Source organism: Brachyistius frenatus, unplaced genomic scaffold (assembly GCF_029030835.1).
Source record: "Brachyistius frenatus isolate BFR_SWC_R1_liver_20210118 unplaced genomic scaffold, ASM2903083v1 Contig_12, whole genome shotgun sequence".
Lineage (NCBI taxonomy): Eukaryota > Metazoa > Chordata > Actinopteri > Embiotocidae > Brachyistius > Brachyistius frenatus.
Genome location: NW_027210611.1, coordinates 7,231,953 through 7,259,185, shown reverse-complemented (window position 1 = coordinate 7,259,185; position 27,233 = coordinate 7,231,953). Strand labels below are relative to the sequence as shown.

The window sequence follows — 27,233 nt, the reverse complement described above, 5'->3', positions numbered from 1 at the left end:
CTCGGAGGGAAAAACTCTCCTTTAAAGGGAGAAAAACCTCCAACAGAGGGAAGGAAGAACTCTCTTTTAACAGGAAGAAACCCCCCCGACAGAACCAGGCTCAGAGGTGGGCGGAGCCATCTCCCTCAACCGGTTGGAATGAAGGGAGAGCAGAGAATATACTACTGCCTACATTACCCACAATTTAAACACCGACGGATGAGTTGGAAATTTGTACGTTATGATGGTAGCGGATGATGAGGCCTCACGCAGAATAAACCTGGTTAAATAACCTCTTTCCTTTACCTTTCCTTTCAGGACGGAGGGTTTCAAAAAGGTTCCCTACCACTACTACGAGGCGGGCAGCCGGGACGAGTGCGCCGAGTACCTCCTTCACGAGAGCGCCCCCTACGGCGGACACCGCTTCATCACGGAGAAGTCCGTTTTCGCCAAGTGGGCCAAGACTCACGCCATCAAGTTCTTCAACCCGCCGTGGCAGCTGTCGTGACCCTGGCTCAACCAGCGTGGAAATATCAGCATCATCGTCACGATCATCAACATCCGGAGACCAAACGAGTCTCCGCGCTGACACTAACGAACACAAATTACACTCCATATCTTTTAAGAAAGGTTGTTTGTGAAGTCCCGGTTGGTCACGAGTGGAGCCCTCCAGAAATGGGGCCACTGAATCGGACACATTTACATTAAAGTTTGACCAACCCGGGCGGCGATGACATATCTCCTGCTCCTTGAATATTAAATCTCCTGAATTTTAGAGCGGAAAAATGTGCACAGCTCGCGGCTCTGCACTGACTATCGATCCCGTCGCTGCTCTGGGAGTGTAGCAGAGGATGGCTTGAACTTAAAAAAAAAAAAAATGTAAAAAAAATGTAAAAGGAGAAGGAACAAGCGTCCATCAACTTGCAGTGACCTCAGCGGCTCAGACGTCCGCAGGCTACACACATCACAGAAGGCCGGATTTACATTGTTTTTTTCTTCTTTTCAGAACTGTCGCTGAAGAAGATCTCAGCGACTGCAGAGGCGAGTCACATTGGACGTCTGACGAACTCGTCTACTCTGTTTCCTCAACGTGTCTGTCTTCTGTCGGCCTGTAATTAATCTACAACGAGTATCGTTCAGGCCTTCATCTCTGATTTAGGCAATATTGGAGGCAGATGCTCTGTCACTTTCAATTTACTCAGCCCCCCTTCGTAAAGACTATTCAGCAAAACAAGGTCATTTGAAGAAAAGAAAACAAAAACAAACAAAAAAACTCAAGCGAGTAAAAAGCAGATTCGAAGGTAAACCGGACGTGGAGACGGAAACCGTCGCTGTGTGTTCGACTCGCACAACCTAAAGATGTCAGCTTCTTCTTTTATAATGCTGTGAAATTGAATTTTAAGAGACACACTGTGCTGTTGGCTTGATGTCCGGACGGGCCGCTAATATATTCTGCCGAGATAAGTTCCCAACGCTCATTAACAGTGCGCACGTTGACAATGTGAGCATCACAGCACATAGAGCAGTGTGCAATTAGAAGCTCCGTCTTCACGGAAGGAGTTAAGTCGTTTGTGACCCCGCAGAGGGAGAGATTTATGTGTGCAGTGAAACCATTTGAAGTTAATTGTGTTCTATTATCATTTTGTGCCTGCAATATACTCGGCAGTTCATTGTATAGACACAGAGGAAGATGCGCTCGCTCGCTCTCCCTCTCTCTCGTGCTCTCATCCAGCTTCGTGCCTCTTTGTGTGAAGAATCACCGCGTGAACGCGTCCTCCCGTTTTTGTCTCCCGGTTTGGACCGGCACGTTTGAATGCATCTGTTCCGGGACGGTGGAGAATAATCAGTGAAGTGCTGAGCTGCGTAGGTTGGCTGGTAGCTGCGGAGGGCTGAGGCACTCTGGCTGTGACCATGACTCCCCCCCCCCCCACACACACACACACCCCGCCCTCCCGTCCTCCCCCCCTCGAGGCTGTGATTAGTGTCCTGGTCGGAGCCACGGCCCGGGAGGGGAGGACTGGAAGGATTCAAAGACTTTTAATTCAGGCAACTTGACGCACAGGGGTCCCTGACGACTGTGATATACTGCGGCTGAGCTTCACAGTCTCGCTGCTGCGGCGGGGTGCTGTTCACCGGCGCACGGAGGCGTTTCTCTGGGAGCACTGATGAATGATTTGCAGGTCAGTTGACATGTAGAGTTAAGGGGGTTAAAACTGGGCTAAATAGACCTGAAAATGTATTTGATTTGACAAAAATATCTTCATAACCTAAGGTCCATTTTGGAGCTTTTTCCGGAGCTTTTCAATAAAATAAAAAATAAAAAAATTACTTTTGCTGGGCTGTTTCAGGTTCAAAAGTTTCAGTTGACATATCAACACTGTTTCTTCTCTGACAACGTTGTCAGTGTGAACCAGCTGACGTATAGTCTGAATGTAGTTCTGGGCCGGAAAAAGTCGTGGGTTTTGACGGCCGAGGAACGACTGACACGGTGCTAAATGTCACGGAAACCTCAGGGCAGCTACGACTTGTGTACAACATTTAGTCACGCGATAAGAGGCGTTTAGTTGACGGTCGAGTGGACATAAATTGACGATGAGGGACAGAAAGAGTATTGTGGTTAAAGCAGAAATAACTAATTGGACATATGAACTGATTCGTGATCTTAGAAATACTAGTTTGACCAGATGACCTGAACTCATTCAAACTTTTTTCCTCATCTCTCAGCTGTTGATAAAAACAGTAAGATGTATTTGGAGGCCTGGGAAAAATAAAGCTCCTACGTGTGCCTCAAGTTCAAGGAACCCCGTAGAGCTTTCTCGTAAACAAAGAAAAAGCTGCATTGCGCGTATTTCCTGAGGTTAAAAAAATACTTGTCGAATGCACTTCCTCAGTCATAAAACACTTGCAAAACTCCAGTTTGACGTAAAACAAAACGGGCACCCGTTCACAGAAAAACCTGTTTCGGTGGAATATAAGCAGTCAAAGACTCCACGAAGTACCTTTTCAGATTCTGTTTTCAAACTCAGAATGATTGTTGCTACTTTGCAGACGTGCTCGAGGCGTTTCAGGCTCCTTTTCCACCTCCGAACAACTCAAAACTCACCAGTTGCAAAGCAGTAAAATATAAAGTCGATTTGTCCCGTCTTCTATTATCTTCCCAATTTAACTGCCATTAATTTGCCTTATTATCGAGCGTTATTCTTGAGCCTTATTCTTGGGCGACTAAAACCAGTAAAACAAAAACTTGTAATTTTTCAAGCAAATTTAGTTCAACATTTTTTGTCAATCTAGTATTTTCATGGTGACGACTGAACTCTCTTGGGTGCCTATGAGAAGTTCTGGAAGTACGACGGATTAAATCAGAGCAGCGACTGCGTTTTACACGTCTACAAATCAATCTGCTTGACAGTGTGTGACACGATTAAAGGCTCCGGAAAAAGCAAGCGTGTGGATTTTATTGTCAGTTTTAGCTCCCGATTTGGAAGAATCTTGACCTGCAAATGAACAAAATCGCCCCGGCGGACGCTCGTTTGGAAACGAGTTCGGCTGCTTTTGCATCAGACTCAGAAGAATCGGATCTCTTTTCGCGATCGGGACGAGGGCACGGCAAAAGCAACGCGTCCCGACACTAAAAACTCAAAGAGTCGTCTGTCCCGTTGTCACCTTGTCGCTCATTGTAAGTCGACGTAGCCGACAAGCGCGTCGGCAAAATGTAAAAGCGACCCGTTTTAAATTCCTCCCGGCGTCGCTCGGCGGATCGGAGTCAAGCGTAACACGGGCGGGGTCAGCGGCCCGATTTCCTCGGGGGACGACGGGGAGCAGCCGCGGCTCAAAAGTGTCCGCCGCACGGTGGATGGTAGCGCGCAAAAGAATTACAGATCGAAGATGAAATCTGGGCCGCAGGAAGAGTTCAGTAATTGTGCTTCTTGTCCGCTCCTGTGGGAAAAAGAGCCAAAGACGCTGAAGGCGGGGATTCCTGCTGTACGCCGTGCATGTTACATGATTGACGTACATCTTTTATACGTTTCCCCCCGGCCCGTGATTGTGCGGTCGTCTGGCAGCTCTCCACCAGTCAGTTTTACCTCCGCGGTCGTGTGCATCCGCCGTACGCATGTCGAGCATCTTCCCACCGAGGCAAGAAACTGCGTTTTTGCCGCGAATCATTTGAGGATTCGCTTTTAACTGTTTACTCACAAGCCGATGAAGAGTGCTCTGCTCTTTTCTCTTCATCTTCCATCCTCTTCTTTTTTGTTTTTGTTTTGTGGCGTGTGTTTGATTTAATAACGGTTGCCTTCCTTTATTTCGTTGACGCAGTTGCTTGTGAGCGGCTTGTTGTTTGTGCTGCTTCAGGCTGGGCGCTTGCTTTATTTTCTGATCAACAAACACTCCATTGTTCTCGGCTAGGACACACTGGAAGAAAACCCAAGGATGCATTATACAGTATATTATGGAGAATACGCCCTCTTATAAGATCCCATGAATCATCTGTGGCTCGCAGGAAGCGGACTGCAGTACCACTGTGAATAAAAGTGTGGGCAGAGTTAGGGCTAAATAATAGGATGCTTTTCGTTTTCAAGGAAAAAAAATTTTGATAACAAAAATATATGACGAACTACAGTCTGTGAAAATTGATTCAGCTTTCATGTCTGTAAATATGAAGCTACGACCAGCAGCCGTTGAGTTTAGCTCAGATTAAAGACTGCAAATAGGATGAAATTGTTTCGGGGCAACACAACCCTGTCGAAAACTAAAATCCTACACGAGCAAGTGTACTAACATGTAAGAGGACTATATGTGAGTGTACTGAGGGAAGTACATCATTTGGAACACAACCATAGATACCCAGCTCGTGTATTTTTGTCCTAAAAACACTCCCGAGAATATGCTGCAATATTGTGATCATGTTTTAGTGTAGCATTCTCTGAAAACATGCTAAAAATATTCTGTTGCTTATAACAGTCAGAACATTCATCTTTTAAATGTTTTGAGTAGCAAGGTTTTTTTTTGTTGTTGTTTTTTTTATGTTCCTCGAATTTTATTAAGCTGGAAAACTATTGCGTGTTTTAAAAACATGATACAGATGTTTGGAACAAAAACAAACAATAAATCCTTCCTGCTGAAAATGTTACCAAAATGTCACCTCACTTTCCGTCAGAAAGATAATAAGTGTATTTCCCAAAGTGTCAAACAATTTAAAGTCGAAAAATCTCCTTGAAAGGTATCAAGTATCCTTTTTTGTTTCCCACTCTGCTCACACTTCTTGTATTTACTGGCTTACTTACTAGCAGTAAATGTGTCCCCAGGTCTTCCTTAAACATACTTCTCACCCCTTTTTTTTTTTTAAAACTCGGAATTTGGGTAGTTTCTAAATTTGGTTTTCATCCACAGCCAGAACTTATCATTAAATGGCTTAACGTCGTGCTCCAGTGTAATTTGCTCGGAAATAGTTTCATCCATCCTCAACCTTGCAGCCCGAGTTTTTTCTTACCTTGCTGTATATATGCAAATGCCAAAAATTATTGAAGTTACAAAGAAAATTGAAGGTCACTTCCCTTACAAAAAAAGGAGCAGGTTTTATATATATATAAAAAAAAACAGTCCAGATGAAAAAGTCTGGGTCTCGAGGTTTTGCAGAACAAAGACGTGAATGTCATTTTTTTTTTCCTCTCCGTTTAAAAAAAAGCTCTCAACATTTTGTCCTGCTGTGATCACAGTCAAAGCAATTACTGTCTAGTTTGGAAGTAAGAGTTCAAATTTTAAAGACCTCTTGATTGTCTGACGCCACAGTGAAACTCTTTTCATCTCTTTTTATAGTATTGTGTTCACTCTCTCCTGACTGTAGTACCTGTTGCCATTTTCTCAAAGTGCTTTATTACGTTTGATCTCTTTCCTGTGCACATGTCTTACACTTATTTTGTGTTGTAACGCACTTTCCTTTGTTCATCTCCAAGTCAAGTGTCCTTGTGAAATATGTAACTTTTGGGTGTGTTTGAGAATGTAATATAACACTGAGGTTGTTATAAGAGAAAAGTTGTTTTTTTTCTAACACAGCTAACACACTCGTTTTATCGGTGGTAAAATAACATCCAAATGCTGCATGGATCATTGCAGGTTATTGAAATGTACATTTTGTAAAAAAAAAAAAATAAGTAGTGATTATATGTATTATTCCGTCATTTGCTGTCTACATATTAGCTAGAATTAGGTATATTGTAAATGTTCTTATTTTGGCTGATGTAAATTCTGTCCTATGTGTCTTTTATTCACTGTGGGAATTAAAGAGGCGCAAATCTCCTTTATATGATTAAAATTCTTTCAAAACAAAACCGTGTAAGCATCATGATAATATACAAAAGCTGGCGGAAATGTGTTCATGTTAAATGGATGGAGCCCGAGCTCAACTGTCATCTCGAATCTGGCGTCTCATGAGATTTTTAAAACATCAGTAGAGGAGCAGAGATGTGCTGAGTCCAGAAAGTTCCTTTAGAGTTTAGTTTTTAGTTTTTTTATGTAACCTCTGCATAAATGAACATGAGCTTGAAATAATAATGCCCACATTTGTGTTTTTTTTGCCACTGTAATGAATAAAATATCGAGACAGAAAATTAAAGGGGCACAGCGGCAGTTGAGTGTTGAACTTTTATAACTTTTGGGGAATCACAAGAGACCTATTTTTAAAGCTAGAACGGTGAAACTTGAAGCACCAGAAGCTGAAAATGCTACTCAAAAAAGTATCCAATTCACACCGCTCCCTTCCCCGTCTCCAAAAAAAAAACACGCATGTACGTCCAATTTGCAAAAGTAGATACGGTTAACGAAGTAACAATTCTTAACCGGCATGGAAAGAAAATTAAACATTAATTTGTAGGAATCAGGAAATTGTCATACGCAAAAGCAAAGCACCGTCACAGAGACACGAGACCTTTAAGCAACTATTATAATAGGGGAGTCCTCCTTAAAACACAACAGACCTGTACTTGTGAAAATCTGTGTTGCCTCCTGAGCTTGAGCCCTGACGCTGGATGCTCTCAGCTTAAGCACGTACAGCGGGATAGTTTAAAAAAAAAAAATTGAATAGTGCTTATACCAGAGGCACTAATCTCTATAACGTGGCGCCCAGGAGTACGCCAAACCCAGCCTTTTGTGGTATTTATCAAAGTGATCCACAGCGCAGGGAACGTACGTTTAGATAATGCTGTTACGCCCCCTCTAGCTTTAGCGTAATTAATTGGGAGTTTGTTATCTGCCGAGCTGACCGGTATCAACGGTGTCTCCAGCACCCGCAGCACCGATTCAGTCAAATCAGTGCACACGTGGCGATATACGGCGCTTCAGATACTTACCCATCATACAGGTGCAGGAGAGGGGGAGTCGGATTGGTCACGAATTCATCCTGCAGCCGGAGCCGACATGAGGAACGATGAGTGCTGCAGCGGATGGTTTGTCTCCCACAGAGCTCTGATCCGAACATCATGGAGTCGGGCCCGGGATACGAGAAGAGACAGGAGACACTGATCTAAGTCTTAATCCACAGCAGAAGTGTAACAACCTGCCAGCCCTGAATAACTTTTGCGCCGCGGAGAACCGGTGCCGTTTTAAAGGATCTTCACTTTTCCTTCCAAGAACTATTTTTTTTTTTGTTGTTTATACTCCTGCTCCATTGTTCACGGTCGTAGAACCTGCCAGTCATACTGCATACCATACAAATTAATAAAGCAAAGGTGGTGGGCCATCCATACTCTGAGCTGACCACATCCAATCAGCAGGCTCTTCGCTCTTCTTTACGAAAGCCTCAGACAGTACAATGACACACGGCTGATGTATTAACTAATAACTAAATAGCTGTGAGCGGCTCCGGAGCCCATTCATTTCTCAGAAGCGCTGGGTGGAGGCCGTACAGGGAGCTCGCTGGCTGAGCAACGGGAGTAATGGACATGATGTAATTTGCACAAGCTCAGAACAACGGAGGAACTAATGAGCCGTTGGGCAAACGGAGAAAATAACTTTTTCTGTCCGCCTCACCTTGAAAACAGAAACAATCCGGCGTTTTCACTTCAGCTACCCTTAACTCTGCGAGAGCGCAATTAAAGTCCAACCTGATTTTTTATTTTCCCAGCCGCCTTTGTTGTTGTCCCGGCAGCTGGCGCGCATTAGTGTTTTCTGTTATATGCGCAGCTTAACTGCACAAGGTCAATGAGACAACTGGAATCTCTTCAATTTAGTGTTTGCAAATTTGTTATTGTAGAGTTTGACCTCTGGAACATATTTGCCAGGAGGATGGGCTCTCTGGGGCCAGATGGTGCTGCAGTATGTAGCATTATGGTGGCTCAGGGACTTTTACAGTGGTGATTACAAAATGTGAGGCTGAGGGAAAGAAAAATAACAAAAAAGAAGGTAAATAAAGGAAAAGAGAGAAGTCAGAACTTTTGCTTTCGCAACACCTTCTTTCTAAATTTCTGTATGAAAAACCTTTCACCGTAATAAAAACTCAGACTTTTGTATTTTTTTTTGTTTCAATAAAGACACCAGCAGAGCCGCCGTTTCATTCTCACTCACTCAGTCGAAGACATTTACAAGACCAGCCTTGAATATTAGGTTCATAGTTGGATTATTTACTCAAGGCTCTGAGCAGTTTTGCTCGCCAACAATTTTGTTTATTCGAGGTACGTTGAGAAAGTTGACATCTTAAACGCCTTCTAGTTTTGACTTAAACTATTTAATTCTTCACTTAGTTAGAAATCTCCTTTTGTCCATTGTAGTGTTAATTTTTAGCTCGCATGGTATAACGGCAAAGGGCAACAAGCTGGCACTACTGTTATCTATCCACTGAAGCTAAAGTCAATGTATAACAAGAAACTCTGACACTTATTCATTTCTAAATGTGTTAAAGTCATACGGTTTTCACAGCATGTGCTGAGATTGGTTATTCATAGCGTAGACTGCACACCGACCGTCAAAACAGTTTGACAATAGTTACAGCTATCTAATGTTTAACATTTAAGGGGCCGTGTTCCCCGTTAAATTGGGCATAAAGACTGTAATGAAGACTAATAATGACGGTACAGGCTACCAATGGTTATGCTGATAGTAATAAAAGTAATACTTTGTATTTTGGGAAATACACAGATGTTTTTGTCTCAAGCGTAAGATAAAGAGATCATGACTGGATGTTAAAAATGAAACTATACGGCCGTGAAAGCCATGGGGAACAACTACCTTAGGTTTTTCCATAATAAAGATTGCTTTAAACTCCTCTGAAGATCAGTCATTAATATGTTATATATATATAATTTATTCTACCCATACATAACAAACAAAAAAATAATTATGAAGAGTAACATGCTTAAATTATTCATTGAGACACAGCGTGTGAGGATTCCTCAGGGTCTTGTTCTCATCTAAATATATTTACAACACATGTCTTAATACCAGAAATGATTACATTTCTGCTTAAGTTATATACTTGATAGCTATTTTTTACTTTACTTTGGAGAAAGCTGTTAGGAAAAATAGTAACTCATTGTCAGTGTGTAAATTAAGTTACTGCTATGCGTGTAAAGTTTCCGTTAGTCTATGCATTAAACTGTAGTTGAAATGTCTCATACTGCATGCACATTCCACGAGTTCCTCTCTTGCAGTATATGGCCCCTCGGGGGAAGGAGGAACTGGCTTATCTCGTTTAGCACACATAGGTTAAAAGCAAATGGATGTTAAAAGCAAACATACCCATATAGGAGACAAAGAGACCAAGTGCTGTTTTATAACCCCATGTATACAATAAAAGGAGCAAAGAGGGAAGTCCGTGTTGGAGTTGGCTGATGCCAGGTGAAGAGCTTACAACTCTAAGACCCTGCACGGACTTCCCTTGCTGCAAGTAAAACTCAGATTTGGGTCCAAGCCTTGTTTTGTCTGACTGTGGGTTTGATTCTTATACTATCAGCGCTATGTTATAGTTCTGAACCTAACAAAAGCCCGGGTAGCTGTTGCCCCCACTCTGAATGTACTCAAATCGCTGCAAAAAAAATACCGTATCCCTAGTACTGTATTGATGGTCAGTTTAACTCCCAGCATGCAATCTGTCCTATCCAGCACTTTGTTTTCAACAACTTATCTGAAAGTGTTTTTTTTTTCAGCCAAACAATTAGAATTGAAAAGCAATTATGTGTTTGAATTATTTGCTGTGGTTTTACAAGAAAAGTCAAATCTATAGTTTGCTGCCTCGCCGAGCTGTTCTCTGCAAAGTTTGATCATTAAGATCATTTTTTAGCCCGCAGCCAGCAATATCTGTACAAATCTTAATTTGCAAGTCTGAAAGTTGTTTGCAATAAATGACTGAACCTAATTATCCCCGTTTCTGAGACGTCGTTCATTTCCGTCTGCTGTAGATGAAAACTCCCCCTCATGACTTCCTCGTTTCGTCCTGATCCGGTACACTAATGACCGTTTTGTAGTTTCTTGACAGATGTAGCCAATTAGTCAGGTGTGTGTTGGAAACATCGAGTCAAAACACATCATAACATATCACCTTTCTCTGAGCGCTCATATCCAGCTGGGCAAGGCTCACAGCTGGTGTGTGTTTGTTTGTTTGTTTGTCTGTTTGCTTGTTTACGCCTTCTAATGTTTGCGTTCCCTTCTCCACTCACTTGCATGTTTCATGAGGCCTGTGGACGAAATGGGCGTCGTGCTTTTTTGGACTCTGTCCTGTCCGCTTGGCATCGCACTCGTGATTTTACAGCCAGAGTCTGTTAATTGGTGTTTTTCCACTGGTTTTCAACACGGCCAACAAGTCCAGACACCGTGTCCAGCTTGTAGCAGAAACAAATAAGAGGGGCCGTGTGGGAGTGAGCAGCCAATCCTATTTGTCTTCGCTGTCGGCTAACGTTTAAAATCATCCATAACTTTGTAAAGGGTTTGAAAGATGGAGGAGTGTATTGTGTTTTAATTAATTCCGTGCAGGATTCTTAAAGGCTTTTTAACAATACATCCTTGGAGCTGCTCCCGTGCCTCATTAATGACTTGTGTGGAGCAGACATCACTTTGATCGCCACATTTTTCTTCTTTTTTTTTTTTTTTTACGCCCACCTCCCCAAAGAAATATGAGCGCTACACTAATTACCTCGTGTTTTTATTGATCACTCTCACCTCCTCCAGTAGTCGCTCATGCTCCCGTCTGAGCACATCGAGGACTGTCAGGAAACGGGAGCGTTCGATGGATAAAGTGTACGGACTGGCACTAAATGTCAACAATTTTCAGATTATCTGAAGCAACAGAAAACATTTGACCGTGACTAATTGCAGTTTGGGAAAATAAATCTCTGTATTGCCATGCCCGGTTACGGTGTATCGCTTTGTACGCTGGATATTTTTTGTACAATAATTCGAACACTTAATCGCGAAAATAAGTGTTTTGCATGCATCAGATAGTGCCGCTGTTTACAACCATCTCCTCGCATCTTTTCATCAGCCGTGATGCAATCAAAGTTTGTAACATCCCACATTTCCTGCGGGCCTTCGAGGTAATTGATTTGTTCTAAAAGGTCTTATCTCTGCAAAGCCTCTCTCCGCCATCATCTCGATCAATCACATCGCTCTGATGCCGATTTATATTCCCCCACATACATTAGCCACAGCTTTTCTTTATTCATTTCCCCGCGCATTGTCGGTTTCATGCCGATGACGTCCCGGTGTGTGCGTGTGACAGCAGACAGGCGTGATTGACTGCTCTGTCAAATGCGCTGCTGGGAGGCGTCAGCTGCTTTCAAGGTGCATGAGCATCAAGGGGAGCCTCTCAGAGACTGGGAACGTTTCCTGGAAGTAAACGCTTCCTCTTCCTCCTCCCCTTCCTCCACCTCTTCCTCCACCTCTTCCTCCTCCACACTCATTCTCTTACATGCAGTCTCCCCGGGGAGCCTCCCGGTATACCCACAGTCTTCTGCTGCTGCCAGCGACTGAGCAGCTCCACTAAACCCAGTAGGTGGTAACCAATAACTAAAGTACATAAAGTCGTAATACAACTTGGAGGAACAATTGATCTCACTCTACTTCAGAAGGAAATAATGTGTTTTTTTTTTTTTTTACTACTCAGGCAACTAGTTACTTTGCAGTTTAAACTTTCATCCAAAACACATTATGAACTCTTAAAGACTTAACTAGCGCACATGAAGGAGATAAAAACATCTCCACCTCCAACATTGAAATTCTGCCAACACCTTTATCCAACAGGAATAATTATACAGATATTATAATAAACCTGTGAAAGGGGCCATTATCCATTTAAAGCTGCATTAATTGATATTTTTGCACAAATTGAAAGCACCTGCATGTTCGCACATTCAGAGCAGCATTAACATTTGTTTGAAAACTACAATTTTCACTCTCCTTTTGTTTTGGTTTCCAATACCCTCTGAAAAAAGCATCTCTCCAGCTATTCACTAAGTGAGTCTGGTGTTGCTGCTGCTGCTGGAAACAGGGATGGTGAGAGCAAATAATAATAATAATAATGAAAAATGAACTGAAAGTTTCTGTAAAGCGAAGGAGTCGGATGATAATTCAGCGTGAGTTCATCACTACAAGCAATCCATTCTCAGCACTTATGTCTAATACAGCTTTCAGATGTATGTAATGCAATGTAAATTGTATATTATACAGTTGCAAAGACTGGGCTTGATTTGCATTTTCTTCACACTCTGTGGGCTTTGGTGAGAGGCAGGACAACTGAACATATTTACAATTACAATTTACAATGACTTCTTTTCCTTTATGTTTTGTCATATTATTCGAGGACAACACATATGTGAACAATACAAAACAAAGTCAGATAAAAGGTACAAATCAAAGACTAAAGCGAAGATCATTAGACATATGTGTCAGGACTAGAGAGACAAAAGATGTTGCATAAAGACTGTCCTGTGTGGTTAAGTATGTGTTGAATATGACTTATGCAGGGAAGGTATATTGTGTGAATGGGGGAGCAGTTGGCAGAACAAAATACATAAGTCATTGTGATTCAGACAACTGGGAATTTGGAGAATTGCCATTTGGGAATGTCAGCCACAACCACTACTTTGTTTATTGACCTGCAATGCAGCATTTACCCAAACAGAGGACTAACTAATCAGAATAAATTGAAACACCTGTGCAGGTGTGTCAAGTCGCTGCTTCTTAGTGTCTTCAGAGCTTCCTGAACGTCTCAAAAGGCACCTTTTTAATTTTAAATTCAAGACCTGCGTCATTTAAACAACAATACACACATCTACAAAACTACAGCGTACACAGATGATGTCACCACAGGTCTTCATGTCACTTGCGTGAGAACAGAAAGGACACGAGGCAGCCACTTGGCACACCTGCTGGTGATGAATTGATTGACACTCAGTGTTGGCGACAGTTTAAAAAAAAAACTCAACCCTGCAGCTGGAAGACTGAAAACAGCGTTCAGCCGACAAGTCTGTGCATTAAACGTCTGTTTGCTGGATGCAGAATCTAAAAAAAAAAAAAGCCATAAATACTAAAAAGCATCTTCATAAAATTTGGTGGAGAGTATTTTTACATTGTTACGTCGCTACTTTTATTTGAATAAGGGATCTAAACACTTCTTCAATCACAGTATAAACCAGTCATTATAGTGCATTCCTCGGACTGTAATTTTACAGCCAGTCTTGGTAGATCTGAAATCACCAAAACAAATTTAAAAATGCCTTCCTAACAGAGATTCTATTTCGTGTTAACTTCGGAGAGAGGCATGCAGGCCAGCTGCTGCCCCCATGCTAAACTTTGCTAATTGCGAGCACCATACTGAGCGCACCAGAGTGCTATTGATCTTTGTGTCTGATTCTCAGCTTTCAAGTGTATTCGCCCGAAATGTCAAACTATCCCTTTAAAGTTCTGTGGTGCGTAAAAAAGAGATCTAACCCTGCAAACAACAGTCACATGCCTTCCACTGTTGTGGAGGTTGTTTAAATGATCAGTGTTTAAAAGTTCAACTCCCGCCATGCAACTTCTCTCATTCAGCAATGTTTTCAACTTTTCATCTGAAAATGTTTTTCAGTCAAACTTCAGAGTAAAAAAAACACCCACGTTACTGTCAGCGGCCTCACTCAGCTCTTCTCTGGAAAGTTTTATCGTTCACATAATTTCCCAGCCTGCAGGCGAGGATGGCTCTCGATTTGCATCACATAACTTTTGTAACTTGAATCTGAAAGTTGATTTCTAATAAATCATGCAAATGTTCACATTTTAAAAAGCGGCTTTTTAAACGTTAGACTACAGCCAGTCACGGTCTACATGAAGTCACAGAGGAGAGCTGCCTCCAATCATCTGAGGGATGATTTTACAGGCAGTGAGAGGAGATGTTCACAGTGCATTTGCAGCCGTGGCAGACAGCTGAAGACATGAAAGATTTTCACTGACTGTGCTCGCCAACTTGGTGAAATTTTCGAATCCACTGACGGTTTGATGAATCCCTGCTCTGCTGAAATGTGATACCAACTACAGCAGCTTTTTAGCCCTGAAGCAAAGTAAAATTGCAGCGTAGCCACACATTTCTGTTGTTCTCCTCCTAACCAAACACTATACGAGCGAGGTTATCATCGCTGCCTCAGAAACACACCGCATGTTGAGAGGTTGCCTGTCTGTCCAATCCCGCGAGGCAGCACTGATCTCGCTGGGGATTCTCGCACTACAGAGACAGAGGAGCTTTCAAAAGCATCCCTGAAAATTAGATCTGTCCAAACCAATCACATATCGCGTGACAATAACCCCCACCCCCCACCCCACATCCGTGCGCGCGCACACACACACACACACACACACACACACACACACACACACACACAAAAGAAAAAGTGCACAGCGATGAAAGGATTCGAGGCTGTTCAACAGCGGGGCTGTCTATCTGTCTCGCCTCTCTGTGCAGCCATGTGAACATTCATGACAAGCTGCTTCAGCTGCAGTGCGATCCTGCACAAAATATGATAACTCGTTTGTAAAAGTGGCATCTGTGCTTTCGTAATGAAACAGGCAACTGTTTTCCTTTAGTTAGGGCAGGAAAGAAGTTAAAGTTAAAGTGGGGATTCACCCAAATTAAAAAAAAAAAATAGATTCTCCCATTCAGCTCTAATGTTTGCAGATGGTTTTGTTTTTTAGATTCACATTCACAGATCATGTTCGACCGCAGCGTCACTGGGACTACAGTATTTTCACTATGAAAACTGTCGACTGTTTTTCTTTGGTTTATTAAGAGTAACAGGGACTGAGGAAATGGAGCTTTTGAATTTTGTAAATTGAATTGTTCAATGAAGAAATTCTCCATTATTGTGCACCAAGAAATATTAACTTCATCAAAGAGGCTATGTTTTCGCCGTAGGTTAGTTTGTTTCTTGTGTTATCAGCAGGATTACAGAAGAAATACCTGCCTGATTTCCATGAAACTTGGTGGAAAGATGAAGCACAGGCCAAAAAAAGAACCCATAAAATTTTGGAGCTGATCCGAGTCACGCAGCAGATTTATTCATTATTTGTCACTCTTATTAGCATTGTGAGATGAGTGCATACAAATGCCATATATCTTAAAATCCAGTGGATGACAGTAAAGTTCAATCGTGACAAAACATGGGCCATTCTAGAAATACGATGGCGCGATAACACAATCCACATTCACGTATACCAGAAATCCACAAAAGTACAAATGTACCTGCTCAAATTTTATACAGTAAACAGTCATTATGGAGCACTGAGTCTCTGGTTTCATGAGAACCAGCAGCTGATATGAGAAGCTACAGCCAGGCCCAAGTGCATTTTAACACCGTTCTAATAGGTCTGGAAAAATACCCGGATACATACAGAGGTTGCGGTTGCAGATTTGCATATCGTAGAAGAGTGTCCTTGGTAAAAGTCTGTGCTCTCTGAACGTCTTTCCAGTTTAAAGGAGAAATGTTCTTTTGTCTCCCCTTTTTGGAACCATTAAATAAAACGTATGCGACAGAGGCTGAATAAATCACTGCCAAAATCTCCCCAGCTGCGGTTGTTAGGAGGAAGGCATCTCTTGAATTGGCAGCCGCTATTGGCACTTAAAAGATTGTTCTCCATTGTTGATAGAGTCAAACAAAGCCAGATTTTTCTGGAAGGGTAAAATTAAATGGTAAATGAGCTGCACTTATATAGCGGTTTACAAAGCACTTGACAATTGCTGCCTTTTATTATCTCTGTAGTTTTGTGCTTCTATTGCAAGTATCTCTGGCTCAGGAGCTACAGGTTTCTGAATTGCAGTTATTTATCTGGCCAACATACCCACCATTTATTGTTTGTTGTCTCTCTCTGCTCCTTTCTCACCCGAACCTGTCGGGGCAGCCGCTCGCCCACCCGTGATCCTGGTTCTGTCGGAGGTTTTCTTCCTGTTAAAAAGGAGTTTTTCCTTTTAGCTGAATTCACCAGTTCACACTCGCACACCAATGCCAACTGAGCAGAGCGAAGCAACTTGCGGTTCAGTATCTTGCCCAAAGACACTTCAGCACAAGAACAGGACTGAACTGCCAGCCCTGTGGTTAGTGTACAACTTACTAAGCCACCGGATCCAAAGCTGCTACAAAACAAAATTTGGTTAGATTAGGCAAAGATCAAGATTTTGGTCAGAGGCAACGCATTATTAAGGGTGTATTGTTTTTATATGTATCAAATGATAATGTGTAAACAATGAGACATTGTGAAACAGTTTCTTGTAGTGAATTAGCTGAATCCGCCACTCCCCTCTGCTTTACAAAGCTTTATAAAGAGTTTCCATCTCATTGTTCAGCTGTCAGACCCACGACTTTAGTATTCTGGTTCGCTCTCACTGCTCTCATGATGTTGTTTTCAGCCAAAGCATGCAGCTAAATTCTGCCCCCCAAAAAAGAAAAGTTCAAAAAAAAAATCTCCCGACACTACCTGCTCAGCAGCAGACAGACACAATTAGCATCTAGCTGGTGAACCCAGTTCAGCATTCAGCAAATCGGAGTCGGTGGAGACCAAAACTGAGCTACAACACAGTGAATATCGAACTTATAATTATCAGCTGGCCAGAAACAAGAGTTTAACCCTTTAAGCCCAAGGACTAAACTATTATTAAGATATGGACATATATACTGATATTTACACATCTGAACAAATCTCACAAGTGTTCACTTTATTATTAAAAATATTTGTTTAATTTTTTTTTATTGTGGTTGCAGAGATATACTCTTTTTGCAATTTTTGAGCAGAAGCCTAAAAAAATAGGTGTGTTTCTAAAGGGCTAAATAGTACTGCTGAACACGTTCACCGTATCAACTAAAAAATAATCCGTTATTACACATTTAAGGTCGTTGTTGCAGTCAAGGCTGTTGTTTTTCCTCGGAGGACAGTCTTTGATTTCTATTAAATTGGATCAAATTTTTTTGTATCTATTGAAAAGTGTAACGTAATAGAAATTAAGAAGTATATTGCTAATATTTTACTGTGAAAATGACCAGTTTGATTATATTTATGATGTACTGTATTTTGATATTTTTTTTATCTTTGCTAGTTTGTCTTTATTTGTATAAGCTATAGCACTTCTAGGTGCCCACATTGCTCTGTTTGTTTTGGTATCCGCTCTTCATTTTTCTTTTTATTATACAATGTTGTCTTCCATTGTATAGTGGTCTTGATGTGTTGGAAAATTGAATAAAAAAAAAAACACGACTTACAATGCAAACTCTCTTCACTTCCAATGTATTGCAGTGGAGGCAGAAATCTGAGCAGCAGTTGTCCCAAATTCTGGACAAATAAAATGAAAAATATGTGCATGGCTAAGCAACACGAAATGCACTGCATGCGAGTTTCTCCGAATTTGAGTGAACAGACCCTTTTGTTGAGGAAAACATGGGCATACTCTCAGCCATACATGCAAATGGCTTTTCCCGCTAACTGAGAAGACACAGCTTGGTTTATTTGGCAAGCTTCATAAAAGGAGCACTGCACTGTGTGCTCAGGTAAAATGACAGGATTTCTGTGTCATGAATAAACAAACTGCACATTGCTCTCTTTTTATTTTTAGGGTTACCAAAGTGCAAAAGCTCCAAGATTTGACATTTCAGAAATCCAGAGTGACACATTTCAGCACTATACTGTATGTTCCTGAAAGAGTAACTGCTGTTTTATAAAGCTGTGCTCCTTTTGACTTCTGTACTCTCAGGCAGCATTATAAATGATTTCAGACTCCCTGCTTTGCAGTCCTTCACTCCTGACCTGCGGTCGCTCCCTCATCACCCAGGAAACCTTCCCCAGCATCTGGCCCACTTGCTTTTCCCCCAGCGAGAGCGAGCGTGTCGGGGCAGACGAGTGTGCCTCCCCGTGGGCCCGGATGATGACACAGTGCGTTTACATTAGCCTGGTGAAGCAGCAACGGTGGCACGCTGCCAGCACTGAAGCACAGAACTTACAGTCGGAGCATCTGGTGGGTTCGTGCTAACGTCAGGAGCGGCCCGGTCTGCCTTCGGACCGACTCACCGGCGACACTCAGGGCAGGCACACAAACTGGCACACAGTCAGATCATAAAGTCAGATAAACAATCATATTCAGGAAGTTAATTAGCCATTACTCATTCAGCCAAACCATTTGTCAGCCAAAGAGGGAGACAGACTCCTGGCCTGCACCTCCGCCAGTTATTAGCAGGGAGTGGAAGTAGAGATGAGACACAACGGCTTTATTTGCGGGAGACCAGGTTGTTCTGTTCATTTGGATGCAGAAAAAGCCTCCGAAAGTAAAAATGATCTTTGACACAAACTGGAGTCTGCCTGCAGATGACCAGCCATAAAGGGGGCCATTTTCTTCAGATTTCAGCACCACTTTCAATAAAGATTCAAATGGAGTGGGCTGAAAACGGAGCGCCACTTTGCGATAGGCACTTAGGGTACGGCAAACGTGAATTACCATTAGCTGGAAAGGTGGATGGACATATTAATAGCAGCGAGCGCAGCAAAATATTTTAGAAAGGTTGCATTACACCTAGATTTGGTGTAATGGAGAGGCGGGAAAAACTGCAGTTTTTTAGCTGAACAGGGTTAAAAAAATTAAAAAAAAACGTTGTGCGCTACAGCTGAAATAAGCAATAAAAGCAGCAGCAAGGGGCATTTATTACACTTCACAATGCTGCCTAAGCAACAAAATGCAGGAAAAAAAACAATTTCAGGGCAGAACAGAAAAAAGAAAAACATTGTGGATGATCTTTCGTAATGGTTCCCAACCTTTCTATCTTTCTGTTAAACCTCATCACATTTTTTGGGCGAGCCTTTGTGTCAATACTCGTTTTGATCAGTTGGAAAATGAGTGTTTTTATTTATGTACATAATAAAGTGCACCTGCATGGATCGTTGCAACTACAATGATCCATGCAGTAATTGCCTCAGCTAGTTTGAAATGCCCAAACCCAAAATAGGCCACTACACAGATACACAACTGAGCAGGAAGTTGCTTAATTAATCCCATAAACAGAGATGATGCAGTTTTCCCAAAGGTCACCTTACACTTCTCCACAGAAATATCCCAATTTACTGAGCCAGAAACAGCAAGATGTTGCACCGTCTATAGATACGCATGTATAGGATAAGTCTATATTAGAAGATTTAATAAGGTGATATGAACTTGACATATTTAGTCTGTTCTCACAAAGAAATATTGAAACAGTAGCAGCTTCTTAATCATATCAGTCATCAATCCAATTTCTGGATTACTAAAGAAATTTCACAACATAAAACACTTCAGTCTTTGCTGTTTGCAATTTCCATCTGCAACCTTCCTCTCTATTTCTTCCGTTTCTCAAATTTCAGATGAAAAACTAACCTGACAGTGAAATGTTTTCCTTCTGAAATCTGTTCGATACATTGTTAGACTTCTAAATTTAAATTCCACTCCTGATGGAGCCAACATGAGCTGTAAACACTGTGACAGGTGGTTGAAAAGGAAATAGCTCAAACATGTGTGTACAAAACAGTATCATCTGCATACATATGAAACCCGCTCTGTGACATTAGTCTGGCAAATAATATATATATATAAAAAGTGTGAAGAAAGATAATTTTCAGAAGCCTGAAGAGGTGAAGTATCAAATATTTTTTTAGGAGAAAAAGCAAAAGCGTTCCGTATTTGCAGCTATTTTCTTATCAGAAACACGTTTTTCAGTTGTTTTTAGCTGGTTGGGTGTTAAGTTGGGACTCTGACTGCAAACCAAATTTCCCTTTGGGGATTTTAAAGCTCAAGAAGATTTGAAACACACTGTATCTTCCATCTCTGTGGGCTTTGAGGTTGGTTGGTTGAAAAAAAAAAGAAAAGTGGTGGGGTAAAACCAGCGAGCTGCTTTCACATTCAGTGAAGTCAGACTCTGAGCGCCTGTCTCGCCTCCAGCTGAGGCACACAACAAAGTCAGGCCTCCACAAAGCACCAGGTCTCCCTTTTTACCCGTGGCCCAGTCACCCCTGAAACTAGATTCCTCTTCCATCATGCCTGAGGGAGCAATTTAATTAAAGGCCAGCTCATAGTAAAGGACACCCATCACCTTATTCTTGATGTGTCCACAGTCAACAAACATGGAAAACATATAGATCCCCCGGTGGACAATGTCCTGGCTCTGCTACACTAACTGTAAATACACATCAAGCCAACAGATTGCAGCGTAATGACGGTAATTTACTGGGTTAAAGGGGGACAATTAAATGTAGTTTGGGTTTTAATTCCATGAGAATGGTGCCGATGATTGACGATATTGAATTGAATCCGGTCTTGGAAATCGGATCTGTTTTCTAATTTACCTACCGTCCAACATGAATGGGCTTAATTTTTTTGTCCCATCTGGTAATCCAATCCACTTATTTCCCTCATAACGGCCTGTCAGCTGTTATCATCATGTTAACAATGTGTTTATCACACTAAGAGCTAACACACTATTTCCGCAAAGATGAAAACAGTCAACTTCACAGTTGAGTTTCACCTCCCACAACCCACGTAGAAGGACCAAAGTCAAGTTGATGCACATTTTAGTTCCTTATAAAGAGACTGGTTTTACATATCAAAGTCTGCAATGTGTGAAAGAAAGTTGTGTAATTCATACAACTGGAGGCAACGTTGTTTGTTTGTAGCCCAAAACTCAGTTCGCTGCAACATTAGCCGTTACTAAAATTACACCTTTGAAGACTGAACTGCCGCCAGCAAGTCCAAATTGCATTGTGGGTAATGTAGGTAGGAAGAAACATACAAGGAATAAAATGTGTGGAATAAACGAGACAGTGCCTCTGGTTCTGATGCGAAAAGGTCCTGAAGTGATTAGTCGGTGAATTAGACTGATTAGTGGACGAAAGACAAAAATCTATCATAAACAATCCATGCAGTGATTAAATCACACAAAAATGACAAACATTTGCCAACAAGAAAGTTGAAGAATCTGAAGCTGAAAGTTGCTCGGTTATGAAAAGAATGTGGTAAAGATATATGTGACACAAATGATGTCAACTCAAAGATTCACTCAACAGTGTCTTCTATGACAAAGATTACGCTTCTGATGTAATTAAGCTCTGATTATTTAACTTTTCACTTCCCAAATACGACAAAGAAAAGTAAATGTAATTTGTAGGAAGAGTCAAAGAGCGAACATTAACCGGTTCTCCTCCGATCCATGCCACATAAAACTGAGATTTAACATACAGAAAAATACTGGTTTTATACAGCCTTGGTATGACGAGGGAAAAAAACACTAAAACACACTGAAGCTGCAGAACCTGGTGATAATTATCAGTCATTCATAACAAGAGAGCATGTGAATCATTGTTAATATAAAATATTGATACTGACTTCTATAACTATAAATAAATGCAGACTTCATGTTCACTGTGGTGGATTGAGGCAGCATCTGATAACTGATTTTAATAGCATGAATAGAAACTAAAAGTATTGTATAAATGGAAATCAGTGGCTGCAGGAAGGTTGGAAAATATTTTAAGTAATCCAAAAGCCAATATGAAAGTTTTCAAAATGTTTAGGAGTAAAATGGATTTAGTACCTTTAGCTGAATGAATAGCAAATGATTTTTGAGAAATTAAAAAATAATGAAGTTTATGTTGATTCAGTTGTGTTAAATTATCTAGCCCACCTTTAATAATAAAATAGGGTGAACATAAAAATGTAAACACCTACCAACAACACAACACAGTACAACCGTACCACAAACCACATCCTGCAAAGTGGAATCTAATTCATACCTTTCATAAAGGTAGGAATTCTTCAGCAGGCAGGAATTCAAATCTTGCAATCGCAATAACATCAACCAATCTCTGCAATTTTTCAAAATCACTGCAATATCTTAACAATAAAGGAAGAAGCTCTGCTGAAGGCATCACAGCACACAGAAAGCCAAAACAAACAGAAACCGCTTAAGCAAAACAAACATAACTCTCCGTTTGCAGTCAGCCAGGCTCTTCAACCTCTCCTCTCATTATCACAACAAACCACATCCTGTTGTTGATTAGGAAAAATCGGCTACAACAGAGGTGACAAGGTTTATGGGAAAAATGATCGTATTATTTGAATTAGACAACTGTCGCACTTCCCAGCATGAGTTCATGTACCCTTCCAGTTGTAGTAGATTACACTTTGTTGTTTTTGTGCATAAAGCATGCGTTGAATTATTACTCAGAGTGTGTGTGTTTGTAAAGCTAACTCATTTTTTGACTCAGGGTTTAGTCTTTGTAACTATGAGCCAAGTCAGAAAATATAGATATATAGATAAGAATTTAAATATTTCCAGACATTTGAGTCGTGAGGTTTGCCGATTAACGCAGGAAGTGATTACATATTCCATGATATTTTTTTGCCATTAGTTTTTTTTTAAAGAAAAATTACAATTGACATTGTTATTGATAGTAAATGTGCCAAAGCGTTCAAAGTGACTTCCTTTAAGTCCTCCATGTGTGTTCAGTCCACTGGTGAAACATTCAGCTATTTTCCAAGAGGGGGTTGCCAGAAGAAAAGAAAAAAGAGAATTCCAACTTAGTGTGAACAGATAATTGAACTACCTTGTGAATGCATCTCCCATCTCCCATCCTCTTGTATGCTCTGTTGCTCATTCACCCCGAACGGGACAGCCAGTGAGCCTGCATTAAAACAGGCCTGCTCATCATTTGTCACTGGGCTCAGGGGTAATGAACGGGGTGAATTGGATGTACTCTCTAATTATGGAAAGGACAAAAAGCCAGTCAGATTCACGTGTCAAGGTCCCCCTCCTGCAGCACCGCAGGGAGCGACTCTCGCTCATAAATCAGAGGCGGGATACAGATCTGCGGCGGATCAGAGACAACATAAAAAGGGAGAAACATAGGCCCGTGTGAACCTCAGACAATCAACCATGTAACGCCCTATGACAGCCTATAAGGAGGTGACAGAGCCGGCCTACATGTTACAGCAGGCAAACACCTGCTGATCAGCATCCGCCACCGTCCGCATCAGCGGCAGCCTAACCACCACCACCATCATCATCATCATCATCATCATCATCATCATCATCATCATCATCATCATCATCATCATCATCATCATCATCATCATCACCGAGCTGGCCCTGACAATCAGACTGTAAGCACCATAACCTCAGTGTTACGAGGGCCATTGCAATCGATCAACATGCCCCTGCTGCTGCCGGTGTGCTAGATTGCTTGCATGGTGATTTCATTTTGAATTTGTATGACTGCTCTCGGCCTGCTGGTCATGGTAAGAGTATATGGAGCCGAGCTGCCCACACAGCAGCGGTCCGCGCTGCCCCCCTCTCATGAATACTCGCAGTGAAACTTGTTTCAAAACCGACTCGAACGAAAGTTCACGGAAATCTGAGCTATTTCGAGACTTTGTGCACATTTCCCTGAATGTTTTCCCGTGGGTCGTTTGAAAAGCAGAATTACAAGAGCAGACTTGTAATAACACATAGTTGGAGGTGGGGGGGGGTGAGAAAAAAAAGTCAAGCAGCTGCAACCATTGACTTCTCTGTCTCTGGCTTTACAACGGTTTCTGCAAACTCGCAATGGAGATTTAAAGCTTTTATGTTCCAACAGATTCATGTATAATGTAAAAATACCAGGCTGTATAGTTGTAACATTTCTAAGCTGACGCTAAAGCGGAAAAAAAAAATCCTTTCATTTAAATCCTTTTTGAAGTAATAAATACCAGAAAAGAAACAACAACAACACATTAATCGTTAGGAGGCAGAAGGATTCACTAAATCTGTGTCTATGAAGCTGGATCATCCACAACTACCTCGTGTTCTTTTTATTCTGCCAATGTCGATTCCTTTCCAGCTTCCAATCTCATTCTCTTCCTCCCATCGTGGGACTTCAGATGAAAACCTACTCTGGGGCGCATAAAGCGCAGGTGTTGCCATGTAGGAGTCCGGTTTTCTACTAAGTGCTTGTTTAGACTTGTGCAACACGTCTGTCTTGTTTCCCTTGGAGGAAATGTCAACATAAAAACAAGGCCGTGTTCTCAGAAGCTGCACCGAACGCTCTAGAAATGGTGTAGTTTGCGATATTACAGTTTTATGTCACGAATATAATCTGGATTTTACTCTGAAATTCAAGACGCCTGCGGCCCTAGTGGAAAACAGCCAAAAGAGCAAATGGCTAAAACACTTAAAGACTTGCGCAACAGTTACCCTTGAAACGCCCGATATCGCCGATTTGCCAAATTGCCCACATTTTTCTAAATGCTCCTGTTAAAGCTCTGAGATTCATTCACATGCCCTCTAACTGCCCTACAACGAGTGCACACTTCAAAGCCAGCCTTTCTGTGAAAACTGCCTCTCTGATATGCTGCTGTTGTTGTTGATGTTGTTGTTGTTATTGTTGTTGTTGTCGAGCCTTCCAAGCATACGCTGTGTTGTTGCACATTAGTCCCCGGTGATTCTGATGGCAACACTGATGTGAGTTATTGCTTCTGGGAAGTCTCTCTTGCGTCTCCCACGGGGACCTGTTTTTTTTTTTTTTTTTTTTTTTTCCATAAGCAGATTATACACAGTCGCTGGCAAATGGGGGTGAAACATGCAGCAGCTCCACTCTAGATTTAATGCATTGTTATACGCGCTGCTTTGTGCTGTGGCTCGTGAATACAAGCTGCAGTCGTGATGACTGTAGTTGGTACCTGAAAAATCACATCATTCGGCAACCTCTTTAAAGGACAAATCTGATGATGATCTATATCTTTTTTTGAACAAGGATCAAAACCAACAATAAAATGATGCAACAAGTGATGTCTATGTAGCCAAAGCCTGATATAAAGTCCTCCTCTGTACCACAGAGCTCCAAAACCTAATAAAATCATATCAGCCATCCACGCCGCGACACTGACCGACATGAGCCTTTATTGCTGTAAACACAGCTGTTGTTTATCTAGAGACAATCCTGCGCACACGTGTGATGTCAACTCCATGTCCTCCAAAGAAAACAAGAGCAGCATCAGTCATTTCAGCACATGCCAAAAAAAACAACCACATATGTTTACACCGAGCGGCAACCAACCGTGATGTCACCCACTGGTTTGTGAACTGCTGTTCTGAAGCCTCGAGTTCGGTATTTTGGCCGTCGCCATCTTGTTATTTTGGAGCCAGAAGTTACCATATTTGGATGAGTTGGGGAGGAGCAAGCTGTGCATCTGACTTGATCTGATTGGAAACGCGAGGACACTACGCCCCACCCACCTGTAGCGGAAAACCTGACTGCACCACAGGACTGTTAATCAAACATACACGCCCTCAAAAAACAGGACTTTTTGAGGCCTAATATCTAATTTATGATGGCATTATTTCCTCATGGACCGCCAGAAAATTATTAAGAAGAAATTAATTTAGAGAATGGCTTTATTGGCTTTGTATTTCATGAGAGAAGTTGAATGGGAGTCAATGGAGCCAGAGCCTTTTTGGAGCCATACCCCTACTGGCCCTCGGTGGTATTGCGGTTTAAGGCACTTCCGCATTGACTTCACTTTTTTTTTTTCCTTTATTCTAGCCAACCTGCTTTTGTGCCCAAACAAAACCTTTACTTTATGATCTCCTACCTGCGGTTACTATAGGTCGTATCAGACAGTAAGGGAAGACAAAATGCCGATGGAGTTGTTGGAGGATGGAGGACTTGTTGGGCACCTAAACCAAAACAACCGATGAAGATGTATGTCTTCAGAACAGGAACCAGTGGGACACGTTCTTGGGTTTCTTTTTATGGGATTTGTTGACTAATTGAAAAAACACAACATCACCAGCCTCATCCTTTAATTGGGACTTTTGTAATTAACTTTATTTGATCAGCTCACTGTGCTTTCGCTGTCAATTAAGTTTTGATTGAGGTTCGTTATTCTTTAACCAGCCATCGGGTCTATAGTTGCTTATGCTAAATTATTTATGTTAAATTCCTTTCTTCGTCTGTGATCCACAAAAAACATTCAAAGTACCATCGTCTGTTCTGTTGCTCTCCCCGTAAAGATAAAAAAAAAAAAAAAAAATGCTATTCAATCGTTTATTCCTTCTTTTTCTTTTTAACTGAGTTTGTTTATATTTCTGTCTGAATGTATATGTGTCTGAATATACGTCTGTCTCTCTACAGTTGGACCAGACTGCAGCAACAAGACTTCCAACCAAATCTACAGGACGTGAATGTATTACCTCTGTTTTTAGCCTCACTCCACCGGCCTTCTGCATATTTTAGAATCATTTCTAACATTTCATTGATCACTTTTGGAGTCTTGTGCTGGATACACACACACGCACACGCACACGCACACGCACACACACACACACACACACACACACACACACACACACACACACACACACACACACACACCCTCTCCGACCTGTTAATAATCTATGAGCAGGGGCGATACTGGGCGCTGCTTTCACTGAATTCAGGCCTCCTGCTGTAATTGGAGATCTGGCCTTGTGTGTACTGAAACTGACACGCTATAGCTTCATCATCATCATCCTCTTTCAAATCATTCTGTTACTGACGTGATGTTTCTATTTTGATTCTTCTTTTCTCTTTTTACTGTTTTTTTGACTTTATTTCTTAATTTTGTTCCTTCAACAACTTTGGCATTTTTTTCTATATGTTCTGTATGTTAATACTGTATGTATACGTATGAGTCTCTGCACATGCGTACATATCAATGCACATTTGTCTGTGTATATATATATATATATATATATATATATATGTTTCTCTCCATTAAGGATATACTT

The 27,233-nt window shown here is 41.5% G+C and overlaps 2 protein-coding genes across 3 annotated transcripts in view; one reads left to right on the top strand and one right to left on the bottom strand.

Annotated features, from left to right (window-relative positions):
* st6galnac3 (ST6 (alpha-N-acetyl-neuraminyl-2,3-beta-galactosyl-1,3)-N-acetylgalactosaminide alpha-2,6-sialyltransferase 3) overlaps nucleotides 1-4,982 on the top strand; it is a 71,382-nt gene extending 66,400 nt beyond the window's left edge. The window contains exon 5 of one of the 2 annotated variants that reach the window (XM_069692561.1): nucleotides 298-4,982. In XM_069692561.1, the coding sequence (XP_069548662.1) occupies nucleotides 298-487 (190 nt within the window). In that variant the 3' untranslated portion in view covers nucleotides 488-4,982. The remainder of the gene's footprint in view (nucleotides 1-297) is intronic. The other variant, XM_069692562.1, reaches the window with a different exon arrangement.
* An 11,307-nt stretch (nucleotides 4,983-16,289) lies between these two features.
* pigk (phosphatidylinositol glycan anchor biosynthesis, class K) overlaps nucleotides 16,290-27,233 on the bottom strand; it is an 87,602-nt gene continuing 76,658 nt past the window's right edge. The window contains exon 11 of the mRNA XM_069692559.1: nucleotides 16,290-16,370. Within this exon, the coding sequence (XP_069548660.1) occupies nucleotides 16,305-16,370 (66 nt within the window). The 3' untranslated portion in view covers nucleotides 16,290-16,304. The remainder of the gene's footprint in view (nucleotides 16,371-27,233) is intronic.